Source organism: Engraulis encrasicolus, chromosome 6 (assembly GCF_034702125.1).
Source record: "Engraulis encrasicolus isolate BLACKSEA-1 chromosome 6, IST_EnEncr_1.0, whole genome shotgun sequence".
Taxonomy (NCBI): Eukaryota; Metazoa; Chordata; class Actinopteri; order Clupeiformes; family Engraulidae; genus Engraulis; species Engraulis encrasicolus.
The window spans coordinates 43611902-43630399 of NC_085862.1; the positions used below are offsets into that span (position 1 = coordinate 43611902).

General features: G+C 43.6%; 1 protein-coding gene across 1 annotated transcript in view; it reads left to right on the forward strand.

The window, feature by feature from the left end:
* The first annotated feature begins 10843 nt into the window (after positions 1 to 10843).
* Positions 10844 to 18498, forward strand: part of lrrc7 (leucine rich repeat containing 7) — a 124321-nt gene continuing 116666 nt past the window's right edge. The window contains exon 1 of the mRNA XM_063201711.1: positions 10844 to 11018. Coding sequence (XP_063057781.1) covers positions 10994 to 11018 — 25 coding nt within the window. The 5' untranslated portion in view covers positions 10844 to 10993. The remainder of the gene's footprint in view (positions 11019 to 18498) is intronic.

Here is an 18498-nt window from a genome sequence, read left to right on the forward strand (position 1 = left end):
AGAGAGAGAGAGAGAGAGAGAGAGAGAGAGAGAGAGAGAGAAATAGATCTAGAAGTAGTGTGAGATAATGCATAAGAAAGAGAGACTAAAAGTAGTTGTAATCAGCAGCAGCAGGAAGAAGGATGGTGGTGGTGGGTGGTGGTGGTGGGTGGTGGGTGGTGGTGGCATCCAGGCGGGCATCATGGTACCCAGAGACTGGCAGCCAGGCGGGCATCATGGTACCCAGAGACTGGCAGCCAGGCGGGCATCATGGTACCCAGAGACTGGCAGCCAGGCGGGCATCATGGTACCCAGAGGCTGGCAGCCAGGCGGGCATCATGGTACCCAGAGACTGGCAGCCAGGCGGGCATCATGGTACCCAGAGACTGGCAGCCAGGCGGGCATCATGGTACCCAGAGACTGGCAGCCAGGCGGGCATCATGGTACCCAGAGACTGGCAGCCAGGCGGGCATCATGGTACCCAGAGGCTGGCAGCCAGGGGCAGGGGCAGATGGGGTCGGCATCCTGTCACTACTTACCTGACTCACGCAAACGCAGGCCACTTCCCTCTACAGCAGTGGTTCTCAACCTTTTTTGAATAAACACCCCCCAACCTTATCATAAGCCTCCAAACGCCCTCCTGACCTCATTATGAGCCTGCAAACGACCCCCTTAGTATTAAGAAATAAAATGGACTAATGCCCCCAAATGGCAACTAAGCACCGCCCCCTTCAGATGTATCGTTCTCAACGCCCCCCTATGGCTCCCAAACGCCCCCCTGGGGGGCTGTAGAGCCCCCGTTGGAAGACACTACTCTACAGCATTTGTGCATGCGTGTTGGCAGTAGTTGTAATCAGCAGCAGTAGAAGCTGGATGGTGGTGGTGGTGGTGGTGGTAATGGTGGTGCCACTTCCCCTCTAGCATTTGTGCACGCATGGTGGCAGAATCTTAAGGATTTCTTTTCTTCCTGGTATGTGCACGCAGATGAGGACTAGGACTTATGGGAAAAACCATATCACGATTATTTCAGTCAATATTCAGTCACTTTTTTTCACAATCTTCCCTTTCTTCAGCAGCTTGACTGGAGAGCCATAGAGAAACACACAGTGGTGCTCTGCATGAGTGTTGGTTTAGCAAGTCTACTCTGCACTCGCAATTTTATGAAATTTGATATCATTTGACAGCAATATTGATATCGCGATATAAAGTCAATATATTGCACAACGCTAATGAGGACATGATCGTGGGTAGGGGTGTGCAAAATAATCGTCATATCGATGCATCGCGATTCTTACTCTCACGATACAATGCATCGATTCATGACAAGGTATCGTGATACTTATTTTCTCAATATACTGCATCGATTCATGACATTTGATTATTTGATAACAATAAAATTCGATTTGCCACGGGTTATTTTGTTCAGTAGAGAATAGGTAATATTTCTGTTGTGATGTAAGCTCTCTCCAAGATGATAGAATGCTTAAATAGAATGAACTGACTTAAGAAAGCTACACAGCAACTGACAAATAAGCTGTATTTTACACATTTACTGAAGTAAATATCGCAATGCATCACAGTAGTACATGAATCGCAATGCATCGTGATAGAATCGCATCGTGGCATGTGTATCGTGATGCGCATCGAATCGTGAACCCTTTGCCAATACACACCCCTAATCGTGGGTCATCTGCACTCAATGACTGACAGTGGAATCTGCTCACTCCTTTGCCCTAGCATGTTTAGATATGGTATATGATGCCAGAGTATCAAAGATTTCTTCTTCACTGTCATGTGTGCACGCATGACAGCAGACTGTCAGATGATCTCTGGCCAGACTTGTGACGGCAAAATCTGCACACTTTTCTCTGCCTCATGATGGCAGATTTTCAAAGATTTTACTTGCCTGTCATGCACACATGCACGATGGCAGGATCTCAGATCATTTCTTGCCCTGCGTCCAATGACGGTAGAAGCTCCACACTTCTCTGCCAAACATACAAGATGACAGAATCTCAATCATTCTTTCCCCAGTACTGTGTGAACATGCATGACGACAGTCATCTGTATATGACGGCATGATCTCACATGTTGTTTTGCCCAGAGTGCATACAGGCGTGCATGCATGACGCACGGGTGCTCTCGGAGGCGGAAGAATCGACACACGACTTTTCTGGTATTTCTGTAGTATGTGTGCTAGCAAGCTTTCCCATCTTGGCTTCCCACAGTCCCCAGTCAGAATGTGCTCTTGACGGGTACACTCAGTAGCTCATTAGGTCCTGATGTGGATCTAATCTGGGCTGTGTCAGGTGTGTAATGTGCTGGTATTGTGTTTATATTTACATCCGCTAAGGAGGTTATGTTTTCGGTTGCGTTGGTTTGTCTGTCTGTCAGCAGGATAACTCAAAAAATTATGAATGGATTTGGATGAAACTTTGTGATGTTGGAAATTACCAAAGGAGCAAGTGATTAAATTTAGGTGGTGATCCGGATCATGATCCCGAACCAGGATTTTTAAAAAGGATTCTTTACCATTGTTAGCCGAGAAATCTAGACGCCACTAGTGACCGCAAATCCAATTGCGGGACAGGGCGAAACAGGCAGAAAGACTTAAAAAAAGATAAGGTGGAACATAGTCAAATGATCTATCAAACAGCTTCCTTGGCGGAGGTCTGCACTCTCTGAGTGCATTTCTAGTTTGTGCTGTAAAAAAAAACATAAACACTGTTTCGGCCTATTCAAAGATCTGAAACTCCTACAAACAGCCAGGTTCCAGATGCTGGTGAAGTGCAGTCATCAGTAATCCAAAGTAAAGAAGAAGGATCACCGCACACTGGTGGACTTAATTTTGCTGCGTTTCACCTTGCGCTTCGTCAGGTTCACTTTCTCACTTTCACTGTTTCGGCCTATGTTCAAAGTATACAAGCTATGCTATCAGTGAACTACTTCTATTTAGATTTGCTGCTGATATGTTGATGCCATGTCTTTCTTGACTCTTAGATGACCTGAGTCACACACAATGACATCTGTCACACAAACACACACACACACACACACACACACACACACACACACACACACACACACACACACACACACACACACACACACACACACACACACACACACACACACACACTGCTTCCCCTGTTGGATGCCTACAATTGATTTAATTGATAATCCAAGGGCAGGGCTATGCTTGCCACTGCTGTCTGGCTAAATCAGAATTAATGGCCTTATTTACAAGTGAACAGACCCTGACTGGACTGTTCTTGGTCTGTTGTGGTGGCAGGGGTGTAAGCAGCAAGGTCAGGGCCCTATGTACAACCAGCTCCAATGGACCCCCCACCCATATTTTTATAAACACTACAGTATATCTGACTCCCTGTATCCCCCAACTATAGAGCTTGAAAGTCCCGCCCCTTAGTTCCGCATTTCACGGGACCTAAGCTGACCATCTAACAACATGGTAGCGAGTAAATATCTTTTGATCTCAGTCATTATATGTGCTGGGCTACAAATATGCTGTTTAAGAGGCTAGATAAAGATTATTCATGCAGAAGTACGTATCAATGTTTTGTTCCGAGGCCGTTTGCATGAAAGATGTGAAGAAACACAGCTTTCTAAAAAGTTTGGGGGTTCGTACGAAAAATGAAACAAAAATATCAGAAACAACATATATGGAGCTCGTGGCACAACTCGAAGGGGATCGAAATATCATTTTACTACCGCCATTTGATTACATGCTATGATTTTCGGCTAAAAACGCCCTTGAAGTCCCATGAAATCGGGGGAAGTGACGTCACTTTCAAGCTCTATATGGGGCCTGGTGACTTATCTCCCCTCTTACAACACCTCTGTGGGGTGGATGACGTCCTCTCTGGCCCCTGTATTTAAGAGCAGTCATGAAAGCTATGCGTGGCGTGGTGTTCCTTATTAACAGGGGGATTTCAAAGGAGCCAGGCGGCTCCCAATACAATCGTGTAGCCACAAATTGACTTCTCTCCCTCCCCAAGGTGAGAACGCAGGGGGAAAGTGCTGAGACAAGGTCCAGTGGAAAATAATCACCTTCATTTATTCACACGCGCTTATACACACACAAGCACACACGCACGCACGCACGCACGCACAAACACACACACACACACACACACACACACACACACACACACACACACACACACACACACACACACACACACACACACACACACACACACACACACACACAAGAAACGCTGACAAGCCACTTCAGAGCCTATAGGACAACATTTTAGACATTCTAAAGCAGAAGTAAATAAACACATCTGCAGAGTTTTTCTTTCCTGTCTAAAGGATTTTCTCGCTGTTTACTGAGTTTCTTAAACACAACTCCTGTAGTGTTATGTCTACAAAGTTCAGCGGAGTCCCCCAGTGTCTTATTTTGGATGTTCTATACCGTCTGCTAAAGGGTAGATTTTTGTAAATACCATAAAATCCAACATTTCTTGGATGACGTAATACTATGTCTAAGTAATAATATGGCACTTAAATGTCTTTCAAGGAGTTTGTGATTCTTGATAAAGTTGGATGCTTTCCGGCAATTAAACTATGCCCCTTTTCTCTGTGCTCATTAAGTTATTAAAACTAATATTGCTGTGTATTTGTTTTCAGAGTGGGATTGTAGTCCCAAGACTGAGTTTTTTGAATGCAGATTTTTTTAAGAGTGTCTATATCCCGATTCGCACGGGATATATATTACTTGTGGACCACTGGTAATTTGCAGTTATCCCTGCACCTCTGTGCTTTTTTTGGCGCATTCGGACGGGATAAGAATAGGTCTGTGATTTCCTCAATTTACAGACATTATGACCGGATATACCATAATTTCACAACTTCCTGTTGTTCTTCTCTGAGTTGTTTTAGCTTATCTGGTTCAATGTACATGGCACACGCATACTACCACTTGGCCCTGAAATGCTGTCAATCAAACTTTTGCAAACATCCACCATTATTCCCTCCAGGAAAAGAAAAAATCTCAAAACACACACATGCGCATTCACGTTCATCCCCATTCATAGACGTCTGTGTTTCACCAAAACACAATTGGTCATTTGTGGCGGAATTATTCGTTCACAAATTATGGACTTGGCACATTCGCACGGGACTGAGTACTCAGACATTCTCCGCAATTATTCCGAATTACCAGGGGTCTATATTTAACATTTATCCCATGTGAATCATTTTGACCATATTTGACTTCTAAATAATTTGAAATGATTTAGAAGATTTATTTGAACTTTGCAATTTGATTCAGTGTTTAGAGCGTTGGATTACCCTTGCTGACAAGACACCATCTCAAACTCATACATAGTGTGTCAGAAGGATGCAGGCAGGTTTCTCTGTGTGCATGCATACAGTATGTGTTAGTGTGACATGACGCAGATGGTTCATAGACTTTGAGGGCTCTAAGTGTTGCTTGTGATCAGGTCACTTCACCTGACCGTGCACCCCAAGGGACTTCTGTGTTCCTCCTCCAGCACTCTGTGACTCACATGGCCTTTTACCCAAGGGCGAAATTACATCTCATTATTGCAAATAAATTAAATGGGACAGCTGTGTTGTTTTTCAAAGACCATGACTAATCACAGCGGTCCAAACACATACTCAGTTTCTGTCATTTTCCATCAGAGCACATTAAGCCAAGTCCCTTTCAACTTGGGATGACAGCGGTGGAAGGGGGCTAATGGATAGCCGGGTGAATTTCTCTGATACGTTGTGTAATCTTCCAAATTAGTTGTGATTAAAGGGTTTCAGACCAGTGGAAAGGTCTGATCTTTTCAACAGAATATCTTTCCACTGCTGTTGTTGTTGTTGTTGTCTGTAGTTACTTACTGAAGCACTTTAGTCGTGAAATGTAATTCCATGGGCAAATGAGATGACCAAATGGATTTAGAAGACCAAAATGGACACCTGCTACACCTGACATGTAGGTCTACTGGTTTGAATCTTGCAGCAAGAGAAAAGCTACTTCTTGTTTCTAACATCTAAATATAATGCACAGGTATACTACATACTATGAGATAGTTATTAATTAATTATTAGTTATGTTGCTGGTTTCAATTGCACTTTCAATTCTTCACTGAAATACTAGGCATTCCAATTAATCAATTTCTTACACTTATTTCTTCATAGTAGCTTTTTTCTCTGATGTCATTATTGTACATGCATCAGGTGGACTATTTTACATTATTAGAGTTGTTCAGTCTATGTATTGAAGCTGTTGCTCAAATTCAGGTTTGTTCATTCGGTTTAAATGTTCAGACGTGGCAGAAGAAAATGAGTACAGGGTACATGCATTTTGACAATATGAACAATTACATGTAAGACAGATAAGTGGCAATAACTGATATTGATTTGTGTATCACCCACATACTGTACATACATCTACAGTATGTCCAAGCTGAGATTGGTCTCTCTCTCGTTCTCCCTCTCCCTCTCTCTCTCTCTCTCTCTCTCTCTCTCTCTCTCTCTCTCTCTCTCTCTCTCTCTCTCTCTTTTCCTGCACTATGTAGATGCAGTGTATACAGCCTGCTTGTCTCTGACTGCAACTTTAGTGCCATTCATCGAGTGTGTGTGCGTGCATGTGGCGTGTGCGTTTGTGTGTATGTGTCTGTGTGTGTATGTGAATGCCAGAGAGAGAGAGGGAGAGAGAGTGAGTGTCTTTGTGTGTGTGCCACAGTTTGTGTGTCTGTGTGTGTGTAGTGTCTGTATGCTCACATGTGTGTCTGTGTGTGTGTATGCGGGTGAGCATGTGAGCGATCAAGCATCTCCATTTCTCCAGCGCTTTGCTCCGCTCCGCGGTGTCCTCCTCAATTAGCCGCCCTGACTAGTGGCTCGTCTGAGCGGCTCGTCTGCGGCAGGCCCGGCCCAGCTTCTGAGAGATCGCCGCTTGCTCGCTCGCTCACTCGCTCGGCACCACAGCACCACCCAGGCCATTTATAATTATTATCCACATCAATATTTGATCTAGCGTTGGAATGGCCGCCGCTAAGACATCGCTGTCACATGGAGATGAGGCCGACCCGGCGGTTTATGTTGCTGCTATCAGGCGCAGCACCGGACTCAGCACTAGGCTATGCATCTCATTTCCAATCGGAGGTTTATGTTGCTGCATTTAGAGGCCGCTTTGGATTCAGTAGATAGCTGATGTCCAATCATTCAGTAGTATGTGTACTTGTGTACTTGTGTGTGTGTGTGTGTGTGTGTGTGTGTGTGTGTGTGTGTGTGTGTGTGTGTGTGTGTGTGTGTGTGTGTGTGTGTGTGTGTGTGTGTGTGTGTGTGTGTGTGTGTGTGTGTGTGTGTTTGTGTGTGTCTGTGTGTAACATAGTTTCATACTACTATATAATAGTCAAACACTTCTGATATGTGAAACACTTCTGGTGTGTGTTTGTGTGTGTGTGTGTTTGTGTGTGTGTGTGTGTGTGTGTGTGTGTGTGTGTGTGTGTGTGTGTGTGTGTGTGTGTGTGTGTGCGTGTTTGTGTTTGTGTGTGTCTGTGTGTAACATAGTTTCATACTACTATATAATAGTCAAACACTTCTGGTGTGTGTGTGTGTGTGTGTGTGTGTGTGTGTGTGTGTGTGTGTGTGTGTGTGTGTGTGTGTGTGTGTGTGTGTGTGTGTGTGTGTGTGTGTGTGTGTGTACGTGTGTACGTGTGTGCGTGCACGTGCATGCGTAAAATACTTTCATATCAAGATAGCTAAAAGGCTTAATGTGATCTAGTATTTTTGATTTGAGCTACGGTAATATGTGTGCCTTACATTGTAGGCCTTATAATCTACTCAGAAACATGTACTATCATGTAAACAAACAAAATAGGATCAGGCTGTGTCTTAGAGGCTGTGTCTTTGTTTACACTGCATTGTATCATTACAGTAGTTAATGAAACAATTTATTTGTGACAAGAACAACCTCATACTGCATTCTCCCGTTGGGTAAATCCCGTTTTTTGTATCACTTGATTCATCACGAATGTGCTTTATACACCTCAGTGATTTGCTGCCCAGCCTAATTGAACTGCAATTTCTCATTTTTTCTTTAATGGAAAATGCAGTTCATTGTTTCCCTAGGGAACACTCTGTCAGTCAGACTTGAACTGGATTTGGGACATTTTAATATTTTTTTGCAATCCCCTTTTCCCATAAAGACAAAATAACTGCGCATAGCAGGGCCTTGAGGAAAATGCCTTTCTAGTTTTCAGTGAGATTTCCTCCACTGGTGCAACGATGCGCGACAGTGGCCTTTAAGAGGAAGTAGTTTGTGAGACATAAAATGGGCCATGTATTGAGGTGGGGTTCAAATGAACTTGGATGAGAACAGAGAAGGAGCTGCACTTTACAGATCTGGTTTGTTTCTTCTGCCTATTAGATTATGGGAGATTATATTGACAATTTTTAAAAAAAATCCTTTATTTGATAGGATAGTGAAGGTTATGAGAGGAAGTGAGTGGGGAGAGAGAGATGGGGAAGGGACGCCAAAGGAACCGGGCCGGGAATCGAACCCGGCTCATCCGCATAGCAAACAAGTGCCCTACCATTTGCGCCACCGTAGGGTCATATTGCCAAATTTTTTTACGATGCTTAGATTGGTGTGGCATACAGATTGATTCTGACCTATAAAATTGTACAGACAGGCAGACGGACGGTCAGACAGATAGACAGACAGACAGACAGATTGACAGACATAGATAGCTTTTTAAGGCTTGGGGTCTTACAGTAAAAAAAAAAAAAGTTACGCCATCAACGATGACAGTCAGTTGAAGACATTTCCCCTTTTTCTGGAGTAAATTCAGCCTAATATTATAAAAATGTCAGGCTAACATGGGAAATATCAGTGCCTGGGCACTCTGCCAGCTGGACATAGTCTTCTGTGCCCCGTGCTCTTATTAGCATAAATGTGTTTAGAACACCATGCCCAGTGATTACACTTGACAAGACCCGCACCATTATCTGTTCAAAGTCATTGTATGCATATTTAATCTGACTTGGCTTGTTAGAAACACATTAGAAGGGCACCGTGCAATCTATCATACTGCAAGAGCAAAGCCAAAGCCCTGAGACTGTTGTTGGGAAACTGTTGATATTGATGTTAGGTTCTTTGTTTGACTTAACTTTTCTTTTTAATAATCAGAGGGAGAATAGGCTACTTAAAATTAGCACATAAACCGAATGTCTGGATTGGCATCATTAGGCCTATATTCTGAAATCTTTTCTCTTTGCTTAGCTGCATTTGTGTGTCTAGTAGTGTATGAGTCATGTAGCCTATCTTCGTCCATATGTCTTTATTTGTTTATGAATAGGAGTGAATAACGTGTACGTATGCACATATGCACTAATGTATTCTTTAGGATATTCTGACCATTGCGCTTTTCAAAAGGAGCAAAGGGCTGCTGTATTAAGGCCATTATAAAAGCGTATCTGATGTCACTGAACACACTGAGTGCTTGGGAATACTTTGAATAATTCACTGAATACATTTCCAGCACTTTGGCTCATGGTGTTTTTGTGGTTGTTTGTATTTCTGAGAACACATTTGCAAGTACACATGGTCCTTCAATAACTGACCAAATCAAGGTGTCTCATTTTGCTATTATGTGATAAAATGACATAAAAATGATGTATAAAAAAGGCCTACATCAAGAAAGGTGTATGATATCTAGGCCTATATGATAGGGTGTGTGATGAATCTTACTTTGCCTTTATTTTCTTCATTCGCCTTTAAATGGAAGAAATAGCCTATATTACCTTGGAGTGGATTTGCACATCTTTGTTTGATTTTGGTTTAGTTTTAGATTTGGCTGTTTTCAGTGGCCGTTCAAATACCCTGCTGCTTTAAGAGTCAGCCCTATAAGAGTGACGAAACTATTCTGCAATAGATCAGTCAACCCGAAACACTCCCATGTTCCCCTTAAAAAACACAGTGCTCTAACTTTAAGTGGGATATGCAGCCTACTACATCTCGTAAATGGAACTGACCGCCCGTTGTGCCGAGATTCGTCGCCGTTGCATCATTCTGCATCACCCTCCGTGCTCGCCTGGTGACATCCCTGCCGTTTAAAAGGTGTCCTCACCTGGTGCGCAGGACATAGGCTACAAGACTTTGGTTGTTTGAATCCTGTTGCCCATCCAATGTTATGTCAGTCAGCTTTGATCTATTGTTTTTCAACCACACTGGGAAATATCGTTGGCATTTCGTCCGAGAGGCTGCTATGATAAGAATTGCCAAAGCTCCATCAGTGCCTCAGTTTGCTGTCTCCAAGCGAGCTTGAGCGCTCCCTCACCCTCCTCCTCCACAAGACACACTCACCCGCTGAAACCACTCCTCTCGCTGTCCGTCTTCATTCTATCTTCCACCTCCCACTGCAACCATTTCAGTGCCATCGACGCTCGCGCTGCCTCCGCGCGGGAGACGTAAGCGGGATCGACTCGAATTGCTGTACACCTGCCCTCTCACGACGCAGGAAGGTGATAGGGACGTGTACTTGTCGGGCAAGACAGTCCCTGTGCTTTACAAACGTTGGTGGATAGTGCTTAATTCAAGAACCTTGTTTGCACTGGATTGGTGTGTGATTGTGGATTTTTACGCGTTGTAGTCTATGATGATTCCACCCTCTGACAAGTCTTCTCTCGTATCGAACTTGCTTTCCAAAAATATGGTGCGGCATGGAATGGTTAACCTGTCTAAAACCAGCGATATAGACATCACATTTCGCCGCGACTCAACTTGTTTCCCCTTCGCTAAGGAGGACTAGCGCATCAATATTTTTTTTCGAGCGGCTTGTAGAGCTACTGTATGTGGGCATGTTACATTCCTCTGAAGGAGACTCGTGCAGCATCAGTTTCTCTCGGAAGCTCAGACACCATAGTGTGATGCTCCTTGAATCCTCTTGGCTTTTTACCCCGCGCCTTCAGAACCGGCGGCCCACTTTTGGATTTACAACCGAATTGAGTTATTTCGTTTGAACGGTCTTCCCAGATGGACAATTATTCAGCGATTCCATGTGAGTACCTACTTGGCTGGTTTGTGCATTGATTTGCTCTGAATAGCAGCGATCCCTTTTGCGACGACTAACGGAGAATATATCCCGTTTTAATTCTGTAGCCTATTACTCAAAGAGAGACTGCCTTCAGATCGCATTGCATTTACTTAATTGAGATATAGAAGGCACGGTCCTCTGCATTGCGATAACTGCCTACACAGGCAACAGTGATGGTGATGGTTAACCTGGCATAGAGATAGTGCGAGATAAGCAGGGGCATGTCTGATGAAATCAGATGCTTTTCACTGTTGTGCTCACTGAATGCGTCCAGCTTTCCCCCCCTCCCCTACTCTTACCATAACTTAACATAACGGTAACATTATATTGATAACAGAGCATATTTCAATATTCATATGGCCACAGTGTATTTCCACAAACGGTAGCCTATAGAAACAGGCTATTACTCACTGCCGACAACAATTCCTGTCTTTTTTTTAAAAAAAAGATTCACTGATAGATTTGTGATTTCGCGAGCTACATACCATAAATTACATATAACCTACCAGTGGGTTGTATCTTTACGCACTAGTTTTGCCATCCAGTTAAGACGCACGGTAGGTACTTGCTCCGGTTGTCAGTGGGCGATGCTATCGACGGTCCTTTTGCCTCTTATGACATCCAAACACTGTCACCACCCAATACAAATCAATACAGTTCTCGGGAAACGAGTTATTTACCCTCCTGCCATTAATTAAACAGGTAGCAGCAGCTTAGGCGCTTACATGGTTTGCTTATGTGCTGTCATTGGATAGCTATTGCATTTTTAGAGGTGCCATTATTTTTCAATGTTTTTTGCTATATTGTTAGGAAGCATCCCCAGAAAAGTTTGCAATGCCTCAAAGGCAATTACTTGTTTGTTTAGAATATTTACCTCGCTAAGCTTTCCAATATGAAAACAGCTTGCTTGTCATGGTGCATCTCAATAAGCTTATATCTTTTGTTGACTTGGGGGTCGGAGGTAGGATTGATTTGCACATCAGTGCATATTGTTTTTACTTTGAAAAGATTCTGAATGAATCTGCAAACTATCTACTTTTGTGAGGGACAACATGCCAGAAAAATACATCTGGAATGACACAGCAGTAGGCCTGCAATCAACATATTAATGCCTTATTGCCAGCTAAATCTCATTGTTCTGCACTGCTGTCTGGGTCCAGACATCCTACTCTATGTTGTTAGAGGGTTTTTTTAGGTGTTGTGTGTGGAAGCCTGCACGACATCTGTGCTGATGGTGTGAGCTTGCTCATTAGCCACCCTGGTGTGTGTCCATATTTCGCCTGACTGAAGGAGGTTAACAAATGGGGCCTGGCTATAATTGGTCCTTCTGCTGTTCCTTAGAAGTCACCGCACACAGGAAGTAAAACACCCTGAACTGAAGCCTAGTTTTCATCACAGTCCCAGTTGCTGTGCGGTGCAATGAGTGAAACACTGCATCCTAAATTATTCGTAATAAGCAAGCAAATTAGGGTAAACTGTTAAGACATGGCCCTGTTATACATTTGGTGTTACCAAATCAATACAATGACCAAATCATTGTTATGTCTAGCCTATTACTAAAGACTCTCTGGAATGTCATAGTATTCTAATACTACTGTATGGTAGGTAGGCCCTACTTGATTTTTTTTCAGTGACTACAATACTGCCCTACAATTTCAGAACGCAGTATAATTCAAAATGGCAAACTGAGAAAAAAGGCTTTAAAGTTTCCTTTCTGGCCACGCAACTGTGTTGGAGGTAAAGTGGTGATGACACTTCCATATAATACTTTTTTATGGTGGAAATTTATGCACACAAGAAAAAAGCAAAAAAAACAACATTCTCATTACTTTTTAGCTGAAAAATCATTATGCTGCGTTCTGTTGTGGTATTACTGTCTACACCAAAACCACGGTGTCAATGGAGAAGTGCAGTATAATGCGCATTATACTGCGTTCTTGGCTAGTACGACGTAAGATCGTTTTTTTCTGAAACGGGACCAAGTTGGACCAAAATTTTTTAACACAAGAAAAAGAAGGTATTTTAAAGCCAATTTCCGGTCTAAACCCATTTTCGACCATTTTCAAGATACTGCGTTCTGATATTGTAGGGCAGAATAGTACAGCATTCCATTGAGGGAACGGTAGACATTATAAGGCTACAGTCATGGTAATTTTTCACAGTGGATGGAATAGCTTGTGTGAACCTCTTTGGACATTCATTAAAGCAATGGAGCTGCGACATTCATGAGAATTATCCTGCATAGTTAAACAAGACAGTAAGTCTTTTTTTTTTACTTTGATGGCCGCAAGTGATACATGGTCACGAGTTTATTCAGTGGAGGAAGTGTAGTGTAGAGTAGGCGAGTGTGAGAGGCCTATGGAACGAGTGGCATTAATATTTCATGACCTAGGTAAATGACTAATGGCCAGGTCACCTCTGCTCGAGAGTTTGCAGTGCTTTGTGCAAATGACGAACATGCAGGAACACACACACACACACACACACACACACACACACACACACACACACACACACACACACACACACACACACACACACACACACACACACACACGCTTGCACACACACACACGCTTGTGCACACACGCACGCACACAGAAGTCCCTGCTAGTGTCTTTATTTGTATTGAAGCGGTTACAGACATACTGTATATGATTCTGTTGTCCTGATGCAGAATGGGGTTTAGTTTCACGTCATGCAAGGGCATGTGTTACGTGCCTACCTACAACTACTACTGCATTTGGTTTTATGCAAGAGAACCGGTCCGTGAAACAGTAGAGTGGTCAAAGATTCTGTGATAATTCTGTGATATGGCTTGAGGTCTTCCATGTACTCTCTGTGATTTAAAAAATAGTGTTTGGAACATGGTATGTCTTCCTTTTTTCCTTAAGCCATCAATTACACGTCATTACATTACACTTGCTGAAGAGCATTTAAGCCATGGATGGACATCTAGGAAGAGGTCCCAGATTGAAAGACCAACTCCCTAACCACAAGGTCATGTCTGCCACATTGAATACCAACTAACAGAGTTTGGTGGTGAAACATAAGTGAACCTCCCTCCCAAGGCCTCATAGAGATACGATGGCGGTGAACTATCGGCCTGGACCTTAAGATCAATGGTTTCACACCTGCGCTCACATGCCAGAGGGTTGCTACTGTAGGAGGTGGTGAGTTCCAGACCCTAGTGGTGGACTGTGCAGGATGACCTTGGTTACACTGGTGCCCTAGACCCGGGTGGGAGTGAGGGATGGGGGTTAAGGGTGGGTGAGTGTAAAGGGTGCCCTCATTTGCATTTGGATAAATGGTTTCTGTATTCTGTGAAAGTGAAAGCCTGGGAAAACTGGGAATCTCTAACTCTCCCATTACCATTGTGACACAGCACATAGTGCTCACCGCACACATGGAATTTGCATTCATGCCTCACCTGTGCAAGCTGCAGCCCCCAATGGTGCCCCAAGGGAGCAGTGCGGCAGGACGGTACCATACTCAGGGTACCTCAGTCATGGAGGAGGATGGGGGAGAGCACTGGTTACCGTAATTACTCCACAACCAACCTGGGGTTGGGAGTCAAACCGGCAACCTTTGGGATACAAGTCTGACACCCTAACCGCTTACCCATGACTGCCAAAGATAACTCAGTGACGAACATGCTACCTAAATTTGCTGTAGCAGTTCATAGTCCTAAGCCATTGTCATGCCAGATTAGTGCTAAATATGTGCCAATGCAGTTTTACATTCATTGATTGATTGATTGTCTGATTGATTTGGCTGGCTGGTTTGCTGATTGATGGACAACTGGATAATAGATCATTCCTGTGAGCAGGGGTGGTTGGCTATTCAGTGTGCTTGCTGTATGAGAAAAAAATACTGTTCTTCGTAAGAATTTTTGTCTTGTTTAGTTTACTTGAATGTTTTTGTACGAAATGTAATTTTCTCTTGGGCCACCAGCTGATCAAACGTAAGAGGTTTTCAACTAACTGGTGTCACTGGAATGCTTGGGTAACGGCAAGTTCAACACGTCCCATGCCATCACCCATGTGTCCAAAATGTCCCCTAGTTTGTAAGTGAAATCAAAAAATCTCACACGGGTCACATTTTTGTTCTAGAGCATGGGCGGGGAACCTATGGCCCACAGGCTGTTTTTACTGCCCGTGAGACCTTATCCGGCCCCCGACATAATTTTAATGTTATGCCGTATCACGTGAAATATGACATGTTTTGTAAAGCAGTCTTAGAAATTACATTTGCAATACAATTAAATTTGTTGTAAAGGGGGCTGGCCTCAATATATAGTAGGCCTAAAGTGCAGGGGATAATCCCGGTTTGGGTTCATAGTACGGCCCTTGGTGGACTTAATCAAAATTGAAATGGGCCCTTAGATGAAAAAGGTTCCCCTTCTTTGTTCTAGAGTACGGCTCATGTGTGGTAAAATATCAACGGATGAAATAGTGGCAGCTACAGAAGCAGCAGCAGTGACTATACAGTAGACCTAGATTGTGATGGTGACGTTGACGTGGATGGCTCACCTGCTGGCCTCAGGGGAGGGAAGGCGACGTGTTGGAGACGCGAGAAGGTGACAAAGCTGTCACTGTGGGCGTACACATCACCGTGCGTTAGCTCAGCGAGGAGTCGGCCTGAGCTCCCTCATAGCAGCTAATTATGCCACACTACACCTATCCGTCAAGCGCTCCCGTTCCAGCTTTGACATGGGTTGCCAATATTCTTTTTTTTCCCTCTCCTGTAAAACCCATTTTCCTTTGGGAGGTATTGTGGCGCTTGGCTTACAGTAGTCAATTCTCTGGTTCTTCAGTGTGTGTGCTAGGAACAAAGATATGAGGTGTGTTTTTTTCCCCCCTTGAGGTAATGACTATGAGAAAATGTCATATACCGGTACCTAACAAGGGAAGCATTATGGTGACAATGGAGATGTCTTTCAAATGAAAGATGTCTTCCTGACAGAAAGTGGGAACAATCAGATGTGAACTTTTGAATGAATGAGAATGCTGTGAAATTGCTGTATTTCTGGCAGCAGAGTCAGTGATTCAGGATTTGATGCTTCACACTGTTCACTCTGCTGATGAAGGTTAAAAGGACAGGAGTTGTTAAAGGAGTTGTCTGTGTAGACTTTCGGGCCTTTATTAAAAAAAAGGTTGGTATAATATGCTTGTGAATGGTTTCCCTTGTTCCCCCACTGTTTGCTGATTGTCTGGGAACATGTTTAAGCTCCTCCTAGAATACCTGAACTACGGTACACCCGACCTACGGATGACAAGGCCAGGCTAGTGCCATAAACGATCAGTGTTACTTTCAGCCAAGACACATACTACAGGTCTTGGAGACTAACACTACTAGATGTCATATTTGGGCCAGTGCTAGTAAATTGAGTTTTCTAGTAAACATTAACACCAGCCAGTCAGCCAAATACTGGTGACAATTTACTTTGGCTGGTACAAAAGAAAATTACAAGCCACTTTGACTAAAAGTGAGTGTATTTTTGGCCAGTAAGATTTAACATCTACGAGACAAATTGGCTGGTGATGAAAAAAAAGTTTCTAATTTTATTTTTTTATAAACCTGCCTGTAAATGTAAAACTGATTATTGGTGGACTCACCTTAAACAAAATCTAGACATGTTTGTGATTAATCCATGTTGTAATTAACCTTTTCTATTAGCCATTAAGCGTGTGCATGTTGTCAGTGATCTGTGTTGGATTAGCCAAGGATATTATCTTTAAGTCTGTGCACGGCTGTGAAAGTGAACCATGTTGCATTAGCCCTAGCTGTGAGCCACTTGGGAGTGATCCTTCCTAGATCAGCTTTCGTTGAGTGCGACGTCTGTGAGCGCTGCTAGCTGGAATTAGCCCCAGACTCAAGTGCGTGTCGCGTGTGGGTGAGTGGGTGATTCAGGTGGCCCTTGAGCTCTGCCGGCGGCTGTTCAAACTGCCTGAGCATGTAGTTAGAGTGGCACAGTTGGCCGTCCAGGGTTGTGTCCTAGCCTCACCTCCATGTCCATGGAGCCATTTTATATTAGAACTTATAAGACCTCCCTTCTGTATTAAGTATAGTACACCTCATAGTAGACCTCCAGGGCTGCTGATAGCTTTGGTTGGGCCCTGTACCAAGTCATCTGAAAGGCCCCCCCCCACCCCATTATATACCAGGTAATGGGTACCCAATTCTTCGAGTCCCTGCTGTGTATACCACTTATAATATACTGTACCTCTTTATCTCCTCTCCTCTCATGTCCATTAATATTAGGTTGAGTTGTATATACTGGGTCTAATGGTTTTTATCATGAGTCCAGATGTTTCCTGTCAGCACTATACACGTATTTTTGAAAAACTGCAAAAAGCTAAGTCAATTTTTCACCTAAGCTTACTTATAGTGAAATTAGCATCGACCTGGAAAGTGCACCTCAAATTGCCTGCACTAATTTGTCACTGATTGCTCTGTGTGTCATAACCAATCGGACGAGTGCTTTCAGCCTATTGCTATACAGTAGGATACTAGGAGGGCTAGTTTACACGTACAGGGTATGTGTCATGGTTCTGAAATTATGGGAGGGTTGAAAAAAGGGGTATTTTCATGTACCCTGACTGGATATACTGATTGAATCTCCAGGTCTTGGCCTATTGGCCTATTCAGTGACAATTCAGTGATAATTAGAGTAGATTATTTCAAATGAATGTTTCAATGTTCAATGTTTCAATGTTTCTGAGTTGATTAACTGAGTTAAACTGGGAGTGGCAGCACGGACCTTTGAAGCCTTCGCCAGCGGACTGGAAGTGGATTTTGTCATCGTGGCATCTGTCTCATCTCTGTCAACAGCTGTTGTTTTTGCAATATTTTCACACACACACACACACACACACACACACGCACACGCACACGCACACACACACGCACACATGCAGACACGCAGACACACGCAGGCACACATGCACGTTTGTGGGCACAAACATGCACACACACTCATGCATGTTGCTCACAAGTTCATCCACAGATTTGTTTAAACACTGATTATTCCATCTCGCTGGTACATGAACGAGCCAGATGGTTTTGTTTGCTGTGACCACCCAGATGTCACATGGGTTGCACTTTCAACTACTGTGTGGGAATGTGTTTACGAATCGATTGCATTTTCTCAAATTAGGAACTATAAACCTTAACTTGATAAGCTGTTATGGTATTGTGGCTGGTGGAGCCAGTGGGATGTGTTGGTTAAGTGAAAGCGAAAACGAAAGACTATTGGGAAACTCCAACTCCCATTGTCATTTTGACACAGCACTTCACAGCACACAAGTGAACACTGCACACTGCACACAACAAAATGCATTTTTGCCTCACCCATGCAAGGCGGCAGCCCTCAATGGCGCCCCTAGGGAGTAGTGCGGCGGGACGGTACCATACTCAGGGTACCTCAGTCATGGAGGAGGAT